At 45.7% G+C, this 17,793-nt stretch overlaps 2 protein-coding genes across 2 annotated transcripts in view; both read right to left on the bottom strand.

The window, feature by feature from the left end:
* scinlb (scinderin like b) overlaps nucleotides 1-17,793 on the bottom strand; it is a 305,691-nt gene that overhangs the window by 160,838 nt on the left and 127,060 nt on the right. The gene's annotated exons all lie outside the window — the stretch shown is intronic.
* LOC132462320 (prostaglandin E2 receptor EP4 subtype-like) lies at nucleotides 36-1,149 on the bottom strand. Its single transcript, XM_060057807.1, has one exon. The coding sequence runs from the start codon at nucleotides 989-991 to the stop codon at nucleotides 71-73; it is 921 nt and encodes a 306-aa protein (XP_059913790.1). The 5' UTR covers nucleotides 992-1,149; the 3' UTR covers nucleotides 36-70.

The raw sequence follows: 17,793 nt of genomic DNA on the forward strand, positions 1-17,793 counted from the left end.
AGTCAGCCAACAGATAGTGGAGATAAAACGTGTATTTATGCGAGGAGGGGGCTTTATGCACAAGAACAGATTAGACCTTTTGGCAAACTTTTATACAGTATTTTTCGTTAGATGGATTTACCACAAAGGGGATGGAACAGACGAGGAATACAATCGTCATCAGGATGAGAAGCCAAAGCATCTGCATCTCCGCGGCGGAGGTGACCGATGGCATGCGGGGGAAGCGGCGCCGCGCCCCGCTGCGCATGGACGCCTCCGTCTTGACTGTCCTTGTGTACCTCTGGTTCATCCCCACCAGCGACCTGCATACGGCATAATTGCACAAAACGGTCACGGCGATTAAAACCAACATTACGCCGCCGTAGAGAAATGAGTAAGACGCACCCAGTGGATCCGTCGCCCTCCAGTCCAGAAAACACCAAGTCCCCGGGTAGTGACGGACATGCCTTCCAAACCCGAAACTGGGCATGACACACAGCGTGATGTTGGCCAGGTAGATGGCGATGAGCGCGAGGCGCGCCATGGAGCGGTCAATGTGCTGCGAATAGAAGTACGCGTGGCTGATGGCCAGGTAGCGCTCCACGGCCATGGCGCACATGATGGACATCCCGGCCGAGCCGAAGAACAGCATGGAGAAGGAGAAGTAGTCGCACAGCAGGACCCCGCCCGGCCACCGTCCGGCCACGTAGGTGGCGATCACCACCGGGCTGGTGAAGCACGTCCCCAGCAGGTCGGTGACGGCCATGCCGCACACCAGCGTGTAGAAGATGGTCTCCTTCTGCTCTTTCTTGGAGATGCACAACACCACGATGGCAATGACGTTCCCCAGGACCCCCACCGCGAACATGGTGGCCGAGGTGACCAGGGAGCTGGACTGCAGGTTCAGCGGCGGGAACGCGCTGCGGTTGTGGAGGACCAGCGCCAGGGGGCTGAGCTGCTCGGAGGCGTTGATCTCATAGTCTTCCAGCAGCAGGACGGTGTCGTTGGTCATCTCTGAACACCAAACCCAGCGCCCAGTGCTGTCCTGTGAACCTTCTCACCCTTGCTAAAATTTCTGGAGAGCCACAGGGATGCAGTGCGTATCGGTGCGTAAAGCAGTCCACTACTCTCCGTCGGGGCGCTGTGCACTTCAAGACGCGACCACACACCAGCCCGTGATGCCGCGGCCGATATTTAAGCGGAGCGCTTCCGGATGCTGAGGCCAGCTGCTGATGTCAAGAGGGTGACGTCAGCAGCATCACCGGGTGGCCACTGGACTAGTTGACCCATTCCTTCGGTAATCCTCAAGAGAGGATGGATCAATGTTTACCATTGAACCATTTGTAATATCCCAAAGTACCCGTTAAGGGCTCTAAAGCATGGGATTTATTTGGATGAATGGATTTGAATGGATTCCCATTGGTTTCTGTTATCGATTACTTTAAGAATAGCCCTGTAATGAAACGCATCCTTCTAACTAGAACTCGAACAAATCAGAAGAACAATATTGTTTTTATGGATTTTCTCTACAAAGCGTTAACAGCTACTGCAATAGATGTTATCACACACACAATTCTGAATTATCCAATTTATGGTGGCTATTTGTTACAAAGCCAACTGTTAGCCTACTCACACTTTAAACGTACAAAAACCAAAATAGAACTTTATAATATGAGGACACATTTTTTCGCGAAATCTAAACTTGTAGGGGGGGAGGGGAGACAATCAAGGCAAAACTACAACTGTAGTTCATAAATTGGAGTTTATAGATATAACCACTTTTAAATATTTAATTATGCAAACTAATGAAACGGCAGAGATAAATCATGGTAAATTGCACTTAAAACATTAAAACGTCTGTTGTCTATTGGTCCTGTAATCAATAATTCATGGCTGCTATGATCGTGCTCATCAGAAAGGATCTATGCAGCTGTAGTGTACTCCCGGGAATAGGCATAACAGTGTTGGCGGTGGAGGTAGAGGTAATGCTGGTGGCTGAGGGAGTGTTGATGGTGGTGGTGGAGGAGGTGGTGCTGATGGTGTAGTGGTGGTGGGTGTTGGAGCAATACCGATATCAACCCATCAACACAAGTTGTAATGAAACAATACCTGTTTTGGTTGTGCTACAAAAGTAAAAAATTAAAAGAGCAGACAAATGTATCCCATGCATGAACACACACACACACACACACACACACACACACACACACACACACACACACACACACACACACACACACACACACACACACACACACACACACACACACACACACACACACACACATATCCAATCCCCAAGGAGCCTTGCAGGCTGAATAACCTAATCAGTAAGAACGAGAGGATTCCTCATAAATATATACGGCAGGAGAAAGGTCCGATGTGCGTTTGCAGAGCTAGCGGGTTCTCTATCTCTGTCTGCGTAAGTGGATTCTCTCTACACTCCTCCATACCTTCTATTGGCGGAATGCCCCCTGGGTGCATGCGTGGGGTTGTCCGAAAGTGTTTGAGTGTGTGTGTGTGTGTGTGTGTGTGTGTGTGTGTGTGTGTGTGTGTGTGTGTGTGTGTGTGTGTGTGCGTGCGTGCGTGCGTGCGTGCGTGCGTGCGTGCGTGCGTGCGTGCGTGCGTGCGTGTGTGTACACTTGAAGGGTTTTGTTCACAGTATACTATGGATCTGTAATCAGACTGTGCCCGCAGATTATTGCTCCCACACAGGAAATACAAACACTCACACAACCCAAGAGACACACAAACACACACACACAGACACACACACACAGGACCCTGAAATACATGTGTGTGTGTGTGTGTGTGTGTGTGTGTGTGTGTGTGTGTGTGTGTGTGTGTGTGTGTGTCTGTGTGTCTGTGTGTGTGTGTGTGTGTGTGTGTGTGTGTGTGTGTGTGTGTGTGTGTGTGTGTGTGTGTGTGTGTGTGTGTGTGTGTGTGTGATTGTGTGTGAGTAAGAGAGTAGACACAGCATCCTTCATATCACCCACACCACCAGCCACAAGGTATCCTTCGGTCTGACGTAGTTCTCCTGCCTCTGCTCTCAGTGCTTCAAACGAGGACCTCTAGGGAGAATAGTGGCAATATATTTAGAGCTGGGAACCACAATATTTTAAATTCGTCTTTCTAAGCCCTTTAGAGTAAATGAAGACGGGGCAGCTATGTCTCTTCAGTGGTGAAAACGGTTCCGGAGATCATTTTCCATGTGTCTGGCTGGTGTCTGAAACCAGCCAGAGTAAGATGATTTTGGAAGTTTCCACAACCTACAACCCCTAACTCTAACCCCTCAAAAACATGTTTTTTATTTTAGAAAGAAAAAAATTCAAAAGACTACTTCTATTTATTTCAGGAGACTTTTATTCCCCCATGCCAGCTTCTACCGTCATCATTAAGCAGCCCATTGTGAGTCCTGTGCAGAGGGTTTCTCGAAGAAGTGCTGGTCGTTGTTTATAAGGTCCCATATTATCCCCCAAGGTTTGAGTGGGATTAGCCGTTACAAGCCGTTTTGAAAATATGCCTCTAGTGACATCACAAGTGGACATTTCCACCTAGATGTATGACGGATAGATGAGCAATGTTTCCTACAGTCCACTAGGTAGGCTGGTAGGCTGATCTATCCAGCACACATCTAGGTGGACACGCCCACTTGTGATGACACTAAAACACAGGAAGAGGCAGATTTTCAAAACGGCTTGTAATGGCTAATCTCACTCACAACTGGTGGTATAATATGGGACCTTTAAGAAATCCTCTTGCTCCTCTTACATCTTTCCCTTAGCTCATGAAATTTTCCATCAAGGTCAAAGAAATGTCGATGGAGAGTCCAAATGATAGTATTCTGACGATCCGACTGGAGCTAGAGACCTTAAAGTGTGTTCCCTAAATGATGGAGCAGTAAACCGTTACAGCAGTAATACCAATCTGTTGTTAAATGCCCCAATAAATGCTGCATTTTCATGATGTTTTTCATTTTTGTCGGTTAACAGGGTATATAACTGCAATAAAATCACAATATTACACTTGGGTTTGCCAGACCTCAGTGATGCTTGCAGATCACTGTTGTGACTTCTTCCAATATTGTCAGTAGAGCACACCCTCTCGTGTGATTTGGTGCTATTGCTTCATTCACTATCTCTTCTCTCTGGCCGTTTCTTCTATATACACACACACACACACGCACACACACACACTCACACATACAGACAGACAGACAGACAGACAGACAGACAGACAGACAGACAGACAGACAGACAGACAGACAGACAGACAGACAGACAGACAGACAGACAGACAGACAGACAGACAGACAGACAGACAGACAGACACACACACACACACACACACACACACACACACACACACACACACACACACACTTACACACTCACACACTCACACCCTCACACACATGCACACACATGCACACTCACACGCACACAAGCATCTAACTCTGTTGCTCTATTGGTCCCGTCTGTTCTGTGTGACGGGGGGCCAGGGGATCGAGAGATGAGATTAAGGCGCCATCGGCATCCATGACTCACGACGTGCTCACTAGTGATGTCACCCGGGTGGTGCGTCCCTGGCATGACGCGGTGCCGCTGTATCGTGCTGTCACTCGATTACCCCCTCCCTGCGGCTCACACCCCATAGCTCCCTCTCTTCTCCTCTCTTCCCCCCCTCATCCCTTCTGCTCCTCATCTCTTCACCTTCCTTATTGGTCAGACTCTTCTCATCCCTTCTCCAAAAGTTGTGGAGCGTGGATCTCACGTTGTTAGTCGAAGGATGTCTGTTTGACTGTACCCTGATAGTCTCAGGCTTACCCCCCCCCCCCCCCCCCCCAACACACACAAGAGACACAATCACTCACAGACATACAAATTGTTCATTCACCATCCCACATATTCGCTGGTATCCACGTCAACAAAACGTAAAAGAAAATTACAAACTTACGTAAGTTCAATGAGTTTAGGTGTGTGTGTGTGTGTGAGTGTGTGGGTGTGCATCCGTGTGTGTCTGTGTGTCTGTCCGTGCGTGTGTGTGTGTGTGTGTGTGTGTCTATCAATGTGTGTGTGTTTGTACACGTCCCACACATCTTGTTATCCCCACGCATCATATTTCCTCTTATCCTAGCTCGGGGCCATATTCGATTGTGTTCAGTGCTCCCAGTTAGCTCTCCATGCTGGGTTGAGTGGGTGACCAACACAAGGGCTTTTAGCACCACAACATCTGTCTGGAGTTAAATGCTAATGAAAATATCATTGAAAAATGAATCTGTGTGAGTGCTTGAGTGACGTCTGTTTGCGGGATGTGGGTGGGTCGGGGGGGGGGGCATATGTCAGAGAACGTTTAATATATACACGTGTGGGAAAGCTGTCAGTCAGACTGTCCCTCATTCAGCTATTGACGCTTCCATCCAAAGAGACTTGCAAAAAGTGCATTCAACCATGAGGATGCACCCCACAAAGACGCAGAACACTACAAAACAAATATTTAAACCATTTTAACTCAAAATGTTCCTCGTGTGTCTTCTATTTAAGGGCCACGCGGCAGTCTAAACAGACTTCTGCTGTCCTGACGTCAGCCGGGACCTCGGCCCACCATTGTGGAACCAGGAGAGCAAACAATGTGGATTGTGTGTTGGACCATCGCGGAACCATCGTCGCGAGGGAGGGGCCAGGTGCGGGGCCGTCGCAGAGTGAGACCAGTGTGGCTCAGAGCGTAGGGTACGGGCTGGGGGGACGGGGACTTCCCCTGTCAACCCCCTAGCAGCCTCGAGGGGAAGGCATCCGCAAACCGATAGGGGGTAGAGCACCCTGTCTCACTGATCTGCTCTGAGATCTGTTATACCTCTCTCGGAGGCTGCTCAACAGATGGGATGAGATCCAGCTTCCTCTGCCTTTACCGATTCCACAATTATCTCATGTCCTTGGGTCTTCTGTCTTATCCGTCTGCCTGCTTGCCTCTATGTATGTCGGTTTCCTTTGTCTGTGTGCCCACTCCAACCCCTTCCTCCCCCTCTTGCTTCCTCCCCTCCCCTTTACCAGCTCATGGACTGAGGCGAGGCGGTTGGCGTAGAGGTGTGCTCCACGCAGAGACAGGGTAGCGTCATCCATGACGTGGGACCCTCTCCTCTCCCCCTAACACAGGGCCAGGTGTCTGCCACTAGTTGGACTTTTGATTCACATCTGCCGATGCAAGCCAGCCAACCACGGGGGAAGGCTTAATGAAATAACGTTCGCTTTTTTTAATCAATGTTTGTATTTCCCCCTCAACCGTTTTCATTATTGTTTTTGGGTGCCATGCAATTTTGAGGTTTGTACATACGTAGGCATGGCAGTTTAAACCAGCATTCAAAGAGGAAATCTGTGTGGTGGATCCTAAAGTAAGATGTAAAAATCAATGGTTAAAATGCATTGGTTAATATAAAATAAATGACAATTTGATAATGACACAAGCTTTTGCTGCACCTTGTCACAGTAAGGGGCACACATGCACGCGCACACACACTCAGACACACAATCACTCACAGCGCATGCACACAAATACACACAGGCAGGTAGGCATGTGTTGGACACACATGCACACACACACACACACACACACACACACACACACACACACAGGTTCAGGCAGGCATGCACTCACACACACACACACACACACACACACACACACACACACACACACACACACACACACACACACACACACACAAACACACACACACACACACACAAAAGTGCCAGGACATGTTTCCGTGGTGGACCTTGTTGTGGTCAGACGTCAGAGAGGGTTGTGTGTGTGTGTGTGATCGTGGAGTACGGCAAAAGCGGCTCATGAGCGAGAAGAAAAAAACAGAAAGTACTCACATTGGCCATTATCAGGCCAATGGCACCCCATGCTAACACCTATACTCAAACTGGTCCATACTAAAACCTATACTTAAGCTGGTCCATATTACACCTTTTATCCAACTGGTCCATAGTACACCTATACTCCAACTGGACTGGTCCATTCTAAAATCTACTAAACTGGTCCCTACTATAACCTATATAAAGTCAGGTTCATACTAACTAATCCCTTTACTTAAACTGGTCAATACCAAAACCAAGTCTGATAATGAGGAGCCATAATCCATTCCTGGGCCCCTGAGGAGCTAAAATGATTGTTAATCAACTGGTTGATCCTTAAAGCCTCACTGGCTTTCCCTACTTCGTGATGAGAACGTATTCAGTCCACTCAAGGCAGGCGCTGGCTCGTCTGCTGCATACAAGAGTCTATGACCATTACCGCTGCGTGTGACGTCTTCTGTGGAGCCCGCAGCCTATCAAACCCTTACAAGAGGCCATTAGCCTGCTCAGAGCGGGCTTTATTGTATCTGTCGAGCTGCGTTTTCATTCCCTATAACTTTGAATGAGCAGCGGTAAATTACCTGATTCATATCCTGGAGGATCCACCAACCGTCTTGATTAAAGGTTATTCTTTGTTCGGATATATATTTTTCATAAGGGTAAATTAACATTTTTCCTAATGGGAGATGAATGCAACAGAAATACACACACACATAAAACATGTTGGACAGCTGTAGGAGGACAGAAAGAAAAGCCCTCTTTCACGTTCAGTGAGTGTGGGCCACTGAGTGTGCGCTTCTGTTTGTGTCGCAGTGGCGTACCTGCATGTGTGGATCTCGCCTGGCGAGCTCACCTTTGTGCATAACATGATGAGAATATTTAATTTTTCTGCTATTGGAGCCACATAAAGTCACATAATGTCTTCAAACAAATCTTTGTTTAAAATTGTATGTACAATTATACATGAATCCCGCTGTTGTTATTTAGTTGTGTTATTGTAGATCCTAAATACCCTTCCAAATTTCAATAGGATTTCAGTCAGAGATTTTACCTTTTAAGAAATTGCAGTACAATTTATGTTAATGAACATAGCAATAAAATAACATTGACATAAAATTAAGGATTATTATAATAACATTTAGAATACTGTCAATAACCTTTAAGTATAACCTTTATGATACTATAATTGGTGCAGTACTTGTTTTGGGATAGTTGAGTTAAAAGCGATGGCATTAATACAATTATAATATACTGTATATATAATGAGGACACGTAATGTGATCTTCAATTGAAACAGCATTGCCTCTTTGCTACACACCATGTCCATCGTTCTTCCTGCCTCTGTAATAAAAAACACTATCATTCAAAAAGACTCAAACACTGAAAATGCAAAGGGCAAATTCATCCAGCCGACCTATAATTCAGAAGGGGAAATCGCCACACGGGGATAAATCAGGATTGGTTCTGGAGTGATGTTGGGAACACACTTGTTGTACTTTTAGTTTTCATAAACCTTTTATTCCTATTGTGTTATGCGCAGTTGATCCCTTGACAACATCCACACACAAACACACAACGTGTGTTCCTGATCTACCGGCGGGGTCTCCAGCAGCGGTCTGCCTGCTGCCAGACGACACGTGAACCAGACTAATGAGACTCAATACCATCAGTTTAATTGCTCATCTCAGCCAAAGGCTGTGAACTATATGGGCCGCTCAGATCAAAACCAATTAAAAGCATTTAATGGCATCTGTGTTAGTGTAAGATCCAGATCACTCCAAGCACAAAACCTTTCCCAAGGGGCCCTAATTGATTTGAAAAGAAAAGCTAGTTGTCATAGCTGAATCACAAGTGACTTATTTCTGACGTACATTGGATATCTCTAATGGAGCTCGAGATCCAACTGCGACAGGAGACTAATGGTGCAGTGAGGCTTATAGTCTGGTGCCAAATTGGCATCACAGTAAGACACAGGAGAAAAGCAAGACTAGGAAAATAGTAACCTAGTAAAGACTGGTTAAAACTACCTAAAACCTTTTTCATTGTTCTTGGATCCTTTTGTTTAGATTAATTTGTATTCTCCAATTGGCTAGCAAAAGCAGTTATTGTGATTACCCGACTTGAAATATGGTAGCCTGACATCGTCAGGCCCATCTGAAAATGCGTGTAAGGCTTGCTCCTCTCAGGTCATGTTGGATTTTAAAGGGGCCAACGGGTGCAGACCAAAATGCCTCTGGACGCAATTGGATGGACCGACAACCAATCAGAGTATCTCAACGTGTGACCCATCAACGGCAGGCCGCTTCCGCTTCTCTGTGGAGGCCTCGCATGAGACCAATATCAGAGTACGGGTTGAATTCTCCGGACCTGGCCAGGAAAATGGATTTCTCTTGCCGTTCACCATTGCAGTTCACCGCTGCCCATTCGTCATGGCGGCGCGTGTACACGCTGCGGCTAAGCACTCCACGTATAACTCTTTAGTTGGTTTCTTAGCAGTTTACTGTTTACTAAATGCCACGTATGCACAGCCGTACGTAAGATACAGCCGAAACGATTGAATCAGTATCGGTTTGATGCAAGATAGTTGCATCCTGAAGCAAACAAACACCGGACACGACATTCCACCGGAGCTCATCAGACCGCCGGGATCCCCGTGGATTACTCTCCCAGCCAGGAAGCGACGGCAGCGTCGGGAGCGCCGGCAGAAGAGGGGCTGTCGATCCGGATTATGAGCTAGGCTAAGCAGACAACCGCACAAGCCTTCATTACCAAGACTCTTCATCACGAATGCAAGATCACTTCCCAACAACATCGAAGAGCTGGAACTTACCATATCCACGCAGAAAAACATCCAGGACTGCTGTGTTATGGTGATCACTGAGACGTGGCTCACCCCGACCATCTGAGCCATCCGACCTGAGGCTATCAAGCTAGCGGGTCGCATAGCACACCGAGCCGACAGAACATCAGACTCAGGTAAGAGCAGAGGAGGGGGGCTTTGTGTTTACACAAACACGAACTGGTGTACAACCGCTGTGACAACGGACACATACTGCTCGCCAGACGTGGAGTATTTATCCGTAAGATGTCGCCACTTCTATCTGCCACGCAAATTCACAGTTATCATTATCACTGCTTTACATACCTCCCGATGCTAACACCAAAACAGCTTTGGACTCCTTGCTAACTGCCATTAGCAATCAACAGTGTGACCACCCTGATGGAGTCTATGTAATAGCAGGTGACTTTAACAAAGCCAACCTAAAGACTGTGCTCCCCAAATTCCACCAACATGTACACTGTCCAACAAGAGGGCGTAACACACTTGACCATGTCTACAGCAACATCAAGCATGGGTTCAAAGCATCACCCCTACCCCACCTTGGGCAGTCTGATCACATCTCACTGTTCCTGACTCCAGCATACAGACCACGTATCTGTACAAGCGGGCCCACTGTTAAAATCAAGTGTGGCCAGAGGGGGCTTCCGAACAACTGCGGGACTGCTTCAGTGACACAGACTGGTCCATATTTGAAGAGGACAACATTGACATCTGCTCATCCTCTGTACTGTTCTACATCAAATGCTGCATGGAAAACATCACTACCACAAAACAGATCCGTGTGTTCCCTAACAACAAGCCGTGGATGAACAGGGGTGTCCGACTCCTGCTAAAGACACGCAACACTGCTTTCCATTCCGGTGACGTGCAACGGTACAAGACCGCCAGGGCAAACCTGAAGAGGGGAATCATGGATGCTAAAGCAGCATACAAACAGAAGATCGAGGACCTCTTTAGCAGCTCTGACCCCCGCCAGGCATGGCAGGGGATACGTCACATCACCAGACAAAACAACAACAGCAGCACTACCAGCGGAAGTGCCTTGGAGGCGGAGCAGCTGAACCGGTTCTTCGCCCGCTTTGAGGTGGAGGGAATGACAACCACCAGTCCGGCTCCAGACACCAACAGCCAGACCCTCGTCCTTCAGGCTGCTGACGTCATCCGCACTCTCCGCAGGATCAACACACGGAAGACAGCCGGCCCAGATGGGGTCCCAGGACGGGTCTTCAGAGACTGTGCTGCAGAGTCAGGTGAAGTATTCACAAATATCTTCAATCTCTCTATCACAGTGCACTGTCCCTACCTGCCTGAAGACATCCATCATAGTTCCAGTTCCCAAAGAGACTTCAATAACATCTTTCAATGACTACAGGCCTGTGGCACTGACACCTGAAATCATGAAGTGTTTTGAAAGACTGGTTCTACAACACATCAAAGCTGCCCTACCACCCACTTTGGATCCTCATCAATTTGCATATCGAGCCAACAGGTCAACAGACGATGCAATCTCCACGACCCTCCACTCTGTTCTGCGCCACCTGGAACTGCAGGGGACCTATGCACGGCTACTGTTTGTGGACTACAGCTCTGCGTTTAATACCATCGTCCCCAGCAGGCTATTCTCCAAGATGCCCTACCTGGGTATACCACTCAATCTCTGCCTTTGGATTAAGGACTTCCTGACAAACAGGCCACAGGCGGTCAGAATGGGCCCGCACCTTTCGCCCACTCTGTCACTCACCACAGGGTTGTGTACTGAGCCCTTTACTCTACTCCTTGTACACACATGACTGTGCCCCATCTCACACTACCAACACCATAGTGAAATTCGCAGATGACACAACTGTGGTGGGTCTGATCACCAAAGGTGATGAGGCCAATTACAGATAGGAGGTTCAAAGGCTGACTGGTGGTGCTCAGAGAACAACCTGAGCCTCAACATCAAAAAAACAAAAGAACTGATCATTGATTACAGGAAGAAGCAGGACACACACACACCACTACACATCAACGGGGAGACGGTGGAGAGGGTGTCCTGCTTCAAATTCTTGGGCATACACATCTCAGAGAACTTATCATGGGCAATAAACACAACAGCAATAGTTAAGAAAGCACAGCAGCGGCTATACTTTCTCCGCACACTCAGGAAAGTCAATCTCTCACAACAGCACCTAAGGTCCTTCTATCGCTGCTCCATCGAGAGTGTGCTCACCTACGGAATCCTGTCGTGGTACGGTAGCAGTTCTGCTGCAGACAGAAAGTCACTGCAGAGGATTATAAAAACCGCCCAAAACATCATCAACCAACAGCTACCTACCATGGACACCATCTTCAACTCCCGATGCTTGCAGAAGACACACAACATTATGAAAGACTCATACCACCCTGCCAACTGTTTGAACTGCTGCCCTCAGGGAAACGTTACAGGTCCATCAGAACACGCACCACAAGATTCATAAACGTTTCTATCCCAAAGCAGTCACCATACTTAACTCTGACCTGAAAATAAATCCACTAGTTCCGACAGTATTAATCCGTGACGTCCACATGTAATGCAATGCTCAGCACTTCACATATTTGTACTACTATTTTAAGGCATACTATTTTTTTTTACTATTTTTTAGGCATACATTGGCACTAAGTTAACGGTATAGTGTATGACGACATGAATGTAGTGAGTGAACGAAATGTTGAATGTATTTTCTTTCTTTATTTATTATTTATTATGTTACCTTTTTAAATGAGACCAGTACGTGAGTGCACTGAATTTCGTTGTACTTCCAATTTGACCCTAATATTTAATCCCTTTAAGTATTTATTATTTATCCATTCTTTCAATAAACATTATCTGAATACAAAGCATTTACACTTCCCATAGCTTCTTATTGTGATGGTTAATGAATAATACTAAATTATATAGCTCCCATTATAATTACTCACTTAAAATTGAAACATGCTCTAAATAATGTATTTGTTCCCATAAACACCTGCCTGATGGTGTGTGTGTGTGTGTGTGTGTGTGTGTGTGTGTGTGTGTGTGTGTGTGTGTGTGTGTGTGTGTGTGTGTGTGTGTGTGCGTGCGTGCGTGCGTGCGTGCGTGCGTGCGTGCGTGTGTGTGTGTGTGTGTGTGGTGTGCGAATGTGTGTTTTTGACGTTAGCCTGTCCAATGAGCTCATTAGTGGGGTATGGACAGCATCCCTCATGCAGGCCTCTCACTGGCTGCTTAATGAACAAGCAGTGTCCTTTTTCTTCACTCACTCTGTCATCAACGACTCATCAGCGTTGTTTCCCCGTTGCCCGACCACTGCAGCATCGTTCCTGAATCCCAATAAGGCACGCATTCCTTCATTGAACAGCTTTCTTAAAGGACACAATATTACGGCCCGAGTGCACTTTTTGATTCTATATTCTGCATAATCATTATGCAGAATAAAGAGCTTGCAGTGGTCAGAGCTGTAAATAGAATGACTTGATTTGACCAATAAGGGTAGTGTATTCAGAAAAGTCTTCAGCATACACGCATCAATACGGTGACAATTGATTGCATTCTGCTTATTACGTCTCCGCCCCTCTGTTACTAGTCTGATGCTAATGAAAGATGTGACGGGCTTAAGGGTGAACCGAACCTTAATGGAGCCACCTTCATTAGTCCCCCCATACCACACTCTATCATGTCTCCTCTGGACCGCTTTGGGCCTTATATAATCGCTTTACAATAGACCGTTAGCAAGCCCGGTGGAGGTTTATTGTACTGTGTGTGTAATTGTATCGTGAGGTATACGTTTCATATACGACTGATGGGAAAAAGCAGGGGGAGGTGTGCAAAAACCAAAAAGCTCAACACTTAATTAGTTTGTGTCTATATGCACCAAATCAGCAGCCAGCCTGAGAAATGCCTTTCTACTCCAAACATGCATACGAGTCTAACTAATATGAATGTTCGGATCAAATCTACGTTTAATTGCACCGGAGAAAAACCCTAGCACATAATTGGGAAACCTGGTCTGTTTTGACTTCAAAATGAGAAGTTGCTGTTAATAACATTTGGAAAGAGGTATGGGGGAGGAGATTGGATTTGACGTGTCATTTGAAGTGACATTTCACAATCAAATCTCCTCACGGATAGTGTCGCGCTCTCAGACTAGGGAAGCTAGCTTTAGCCAGGCAGACATACACTCCCGGTAATGCCCAGCAACACTCACCTCGACAACTCAAACACAGAGCTTACGTTCCTTCCTGGATAGCTATTGAGGAAATCCCATCACCCTGTTTTCTTTTAAATTACTCACTGAAAAATGTGCAAGCTGAAAACACACAAAGGTTTCAAGGCTTTGCTCCTCAGCACAATGCCACCCAATGGGTGTCACTCTGACCACCGGGCCGTGGCGGCTGCCTCGCCCTCTGGGTCAACTGGGCTGCCCGCTCACCCTCCCTGAGTGGCTGTGTCCATTTACACTGACAAACATATCGACAAACTGTTGAAGCATAAGACGTGTAAGAAGTGAAATACGTAATTAGAGAAACTAGATGGCCAACAGCTGAAGCTCCTGTTAACACTCTGTGTTTGGTACCGGGAGGTGGTCATACGGGCAACCGAGTCTCTTTTGGTTCCCGGTGATTAAAGGCTCCGTTGGCTAAACCCATCCGTTTACAGCCATGTCGGGGTTGATGATGTATGTTGTGCGCAGAGCCGGCCCTGGGCATAGGCAGTATAGGCAAATGCTAGGGGCGCCGTCACCCGCGGGGGGCGCCGAAAACGCAAAAAATAAATAAATAAATATATATATATATATATATATATATATATATATATATATATATATATATATACTACTTTTTTTTTTACCAGTGCCATTACTACTATTATTTCGAAATATTATTTAAGCCCACAGCAACATAAAGTCATAGCAAAGAATATTAAATAATGGAGAAGCCTTTTTTCTGGGTGCCTGCCTGGCTCGTTGCTCTGTACCTGCCCTCTTTGAGGGGGGCGGGGTCAAGAGGCCAGCTGCCTGAATCTGACCGGACCGTGACCCCGAGACGAAGAAAAAGATTAATGACACTGTATCGGAATTAAGTCCAAAAGACTGAAGCCATGCGGCGCCCAAGGAAGGAAAAGAAGGAAAGAAGAGGAGGAAAAACGTGAAAAAGGTAAAGGTACAGTAACGTCAATGAGATTAAGTGTGTGAAATTAATAGTTTAATGCATCGACGTTACCGTTGTTGGAGCAGAGTGTTAGCTTGCTAGCTTACTTCGGACCAACATTGTTTAATAATCAATAAATAGCTGAGTCGACGTGTGTTAATGTTACTCCACCTTAAATTCATCAGGGACGTTTGGAAACTTAACGTTAGGCCTGTTCACACCTAACATAACGTTAGGTGTTATTTTACAGGTGTCTTTCCTGCTTGTATGTCAGTTAAAATGCTTTTAGTTGTCCATCCACTGTGTAATAGGGTGGTTGTAAGCATTTGGTTTTATGTGTCACAGTTTATGTTTGTTAAAGTTCACATCAGTGTTAAAGTGCAGTTAAAGTGTATTACTGTTAATATTTCATATCTTAGCTTTCACATATCATTCATAGGCTATATATACAGTACATATATATTCATTTCACTGCACTTTACTGGTTTTTGCACTGTGGTTAGACTGAATTGCATTGCAATGACAATAAACTTGAATGAATCTCATCACATTTTCATTATTAGTCTCATGTATAGCACACCAAGCATCTGTTATTTTATTAAAATGTAACATGCAGTCGTCACATATACTTCTCTTCTCTCTTCAGATGCACTTTTAAAATATTTCAGTGCCACTCCCAGTGACACAGCATCAGGTTCTGCCGTCCCGTCTACCTCTGCACAGCCCTAATACATTATTGTACTTTTTTTACACTTCAGTTGAGTGCTTGTTTAATCTCTGGTTAGTACCAAACTAGGTAAACCATACTACATTTAATTGTATTTACAATAAAAAAAAATTGAATCTGAACTCTATCTATTATTTTGCTTATGAATGCCTTTAGTAAACATCATGCATTTCTTTGCAGTATTTTGTGCATACCTTATTGTATGAGTGATTCATTGTCACTTGTTTTGCAAGACTTTTTTTTTACTGCAAAGTGTTTAATTATTAAAGGTTCTTACGTCTGCAGTATTTTGTGCATACCACATTGTATTTAGGATTCATTGCTTGTTACTTGGTTTTTAATACGTTTCGTGTGTTCTAAAATCAAAGAGTCTCAAAGACTAAGCTTTGTAGCTTCTCTGAGTTTATGAACATTGGTAGTCGAATTTACTGTGCGATCCAAAGGGGTAGGGGGCGCCAGCAAAAATCTTGCCAAGGGCGCCAAATTGGTCAGGGCCGGCCCTGTGCGAGACGACAGATGCAAGTTCATTCTCTGAGCAGTTCACACAAAACTAAAAGTGACTTTACTGTTTTACAACAAAATGTAACATTTTTGAAATATCTCTTCAATTTACAAACATTTGAATCACATAATTAAATGCACAATTCAAAAGGGATCGGGATTTGTCTCTTGCAGTTAACTACCGTATCTATTTTTTCTGAACATGGCTCCCATTGGGGACAGCAGAGGGGAGGGAATCAGGCTCTCTACGGCCGTAGAAACAGAATAAGGCTGTTAAGGGGAGGCTCATATAAGTGAATAATGTTATAATTAACCCTGCCACACCAGAGTTTAGCCATGCTTCCGGTTGTGTGTGTGTGTGTGTGTGTGTGTGTGTGTGTGTGTGTGTGTGTGCATGCCTGCCTGAACCTGTGTGTGTGTGTGTGTGTGTGTGTGTGTGTGTGTGTGTGTGTGTGTGTGTGTGTGTGTGTGTGTGTGTGTGTGTGTGTGTATGTGCATGTGTGTCCAACACATGTCTACCTGCCTGTGTGTATTTGTGTGCATGCGCTGTGAGTGATTGTGTGTCTGTGTGTGCGCGTGCGCATGCATGTGTGCCCTTTACTGTGACAAGGTGCAGCTAAAGTGTCTGCACCTTGGTATTACCTCCTCCATGCACTGATGCCTGCCACCAGGGATCTGAATGAAAGCTGCCACAGAGAACTAAACCACAACAGACATTATAGGGAGAAACACAGTAAGATAACCAGGAGATATATGTGCAAAGAAATATAATGAAATAGAATAGCATGAGAAATATAAATTTAGCAAAAGATTGAAGGATTCAGACCCTATAGACGCAATATATTTTGAATGCTATATGAACTCTTTGCATAACTGAACCGATAAAATAAAGGTCAGATTGGGCATTTGAATATTGATTTGTGGGTGTTTATGGAACTTCTTTTGCATTTGTGCATTCAGAATGTATGCCGCCAGCTGTGGCAATATATAACGGTCTGGAAATATTCAGAGAAAGGACCGGAGAGGAGCTTGGGCTTATCTACTGGGGGTGGAACAAAAACACAGACTTCAGGAGAGAGTAGGCCGGCTGGTGCCAAATCCAAGCAGATTGATAGAGATATACATATCAAAAGTAAGCGTGCATCTTGACCAGATATTATGTATCACAACACGTTCTATTTAGGCTACTGGTTAAGATATAGTGTTGATGGTCAATTCTGTTTTCCCAAATAGTGTCCAATTATTGTCCCCAAAATGAAAGATTCAGACTAACTGCAACTGTATTGCTTGTATGAAATTGCCCCTCAGCCCAACAAATAGTCTAGTAGTGTGCAACATATTGTCTCCAGTAGGGAGGAGACACAAAATATGAGTAGCTCACCATCGGGCTGGAGTACAGTAAAGTATGTTTAACAACAAGTGCTCACATGCTTCCAAAACGGCACGTCCGCCATGCATCGCCCGAAGGCAATAACCGAGAGTCAACATGAGCATCAGAGGGTGGTGTTTACATACAACACGGCCATCAGCACAGCCGCGGCCACCTTCAACACACCCTTATGGACGTGACCTCATGCCCCTGCGGGAACTCAACAGCTAAACGTCATGATACACACGCGGCTAATCGGATCCCGCTACAATTACAGGGCCCTGACGCAAGATGTATTTGCTAATGGATGGAAACTTTTAAGTAAAAGGCAATACGCCAAGGAAAGACCCATTGGGAAAATGTTCTGAATTAT

Source organism: Gadus macrocephalus, chromosome 8 (genome assembly GCF_031168955.1).
Source record: "Gadus macrocephalus chromosome 8, ASM3116895v1".
In the NCBI taxonomy this organism is placed as follows: Eukaryota; Metazoa; Chordata; class Actinopteri; order Gadiformes; family Gadidae; genus Gadus; species Gadus macrocephalus.

Bases quoted from the DNA above. Each gene is read 5' to 3' on its own strand.
- LOC132462320 (XM_060057807.1), bottom strand. From the start codon at position 991: ATGACCAACGACACCGTCCTGCTGCTGGAAGACTATGAGATCAACGCC.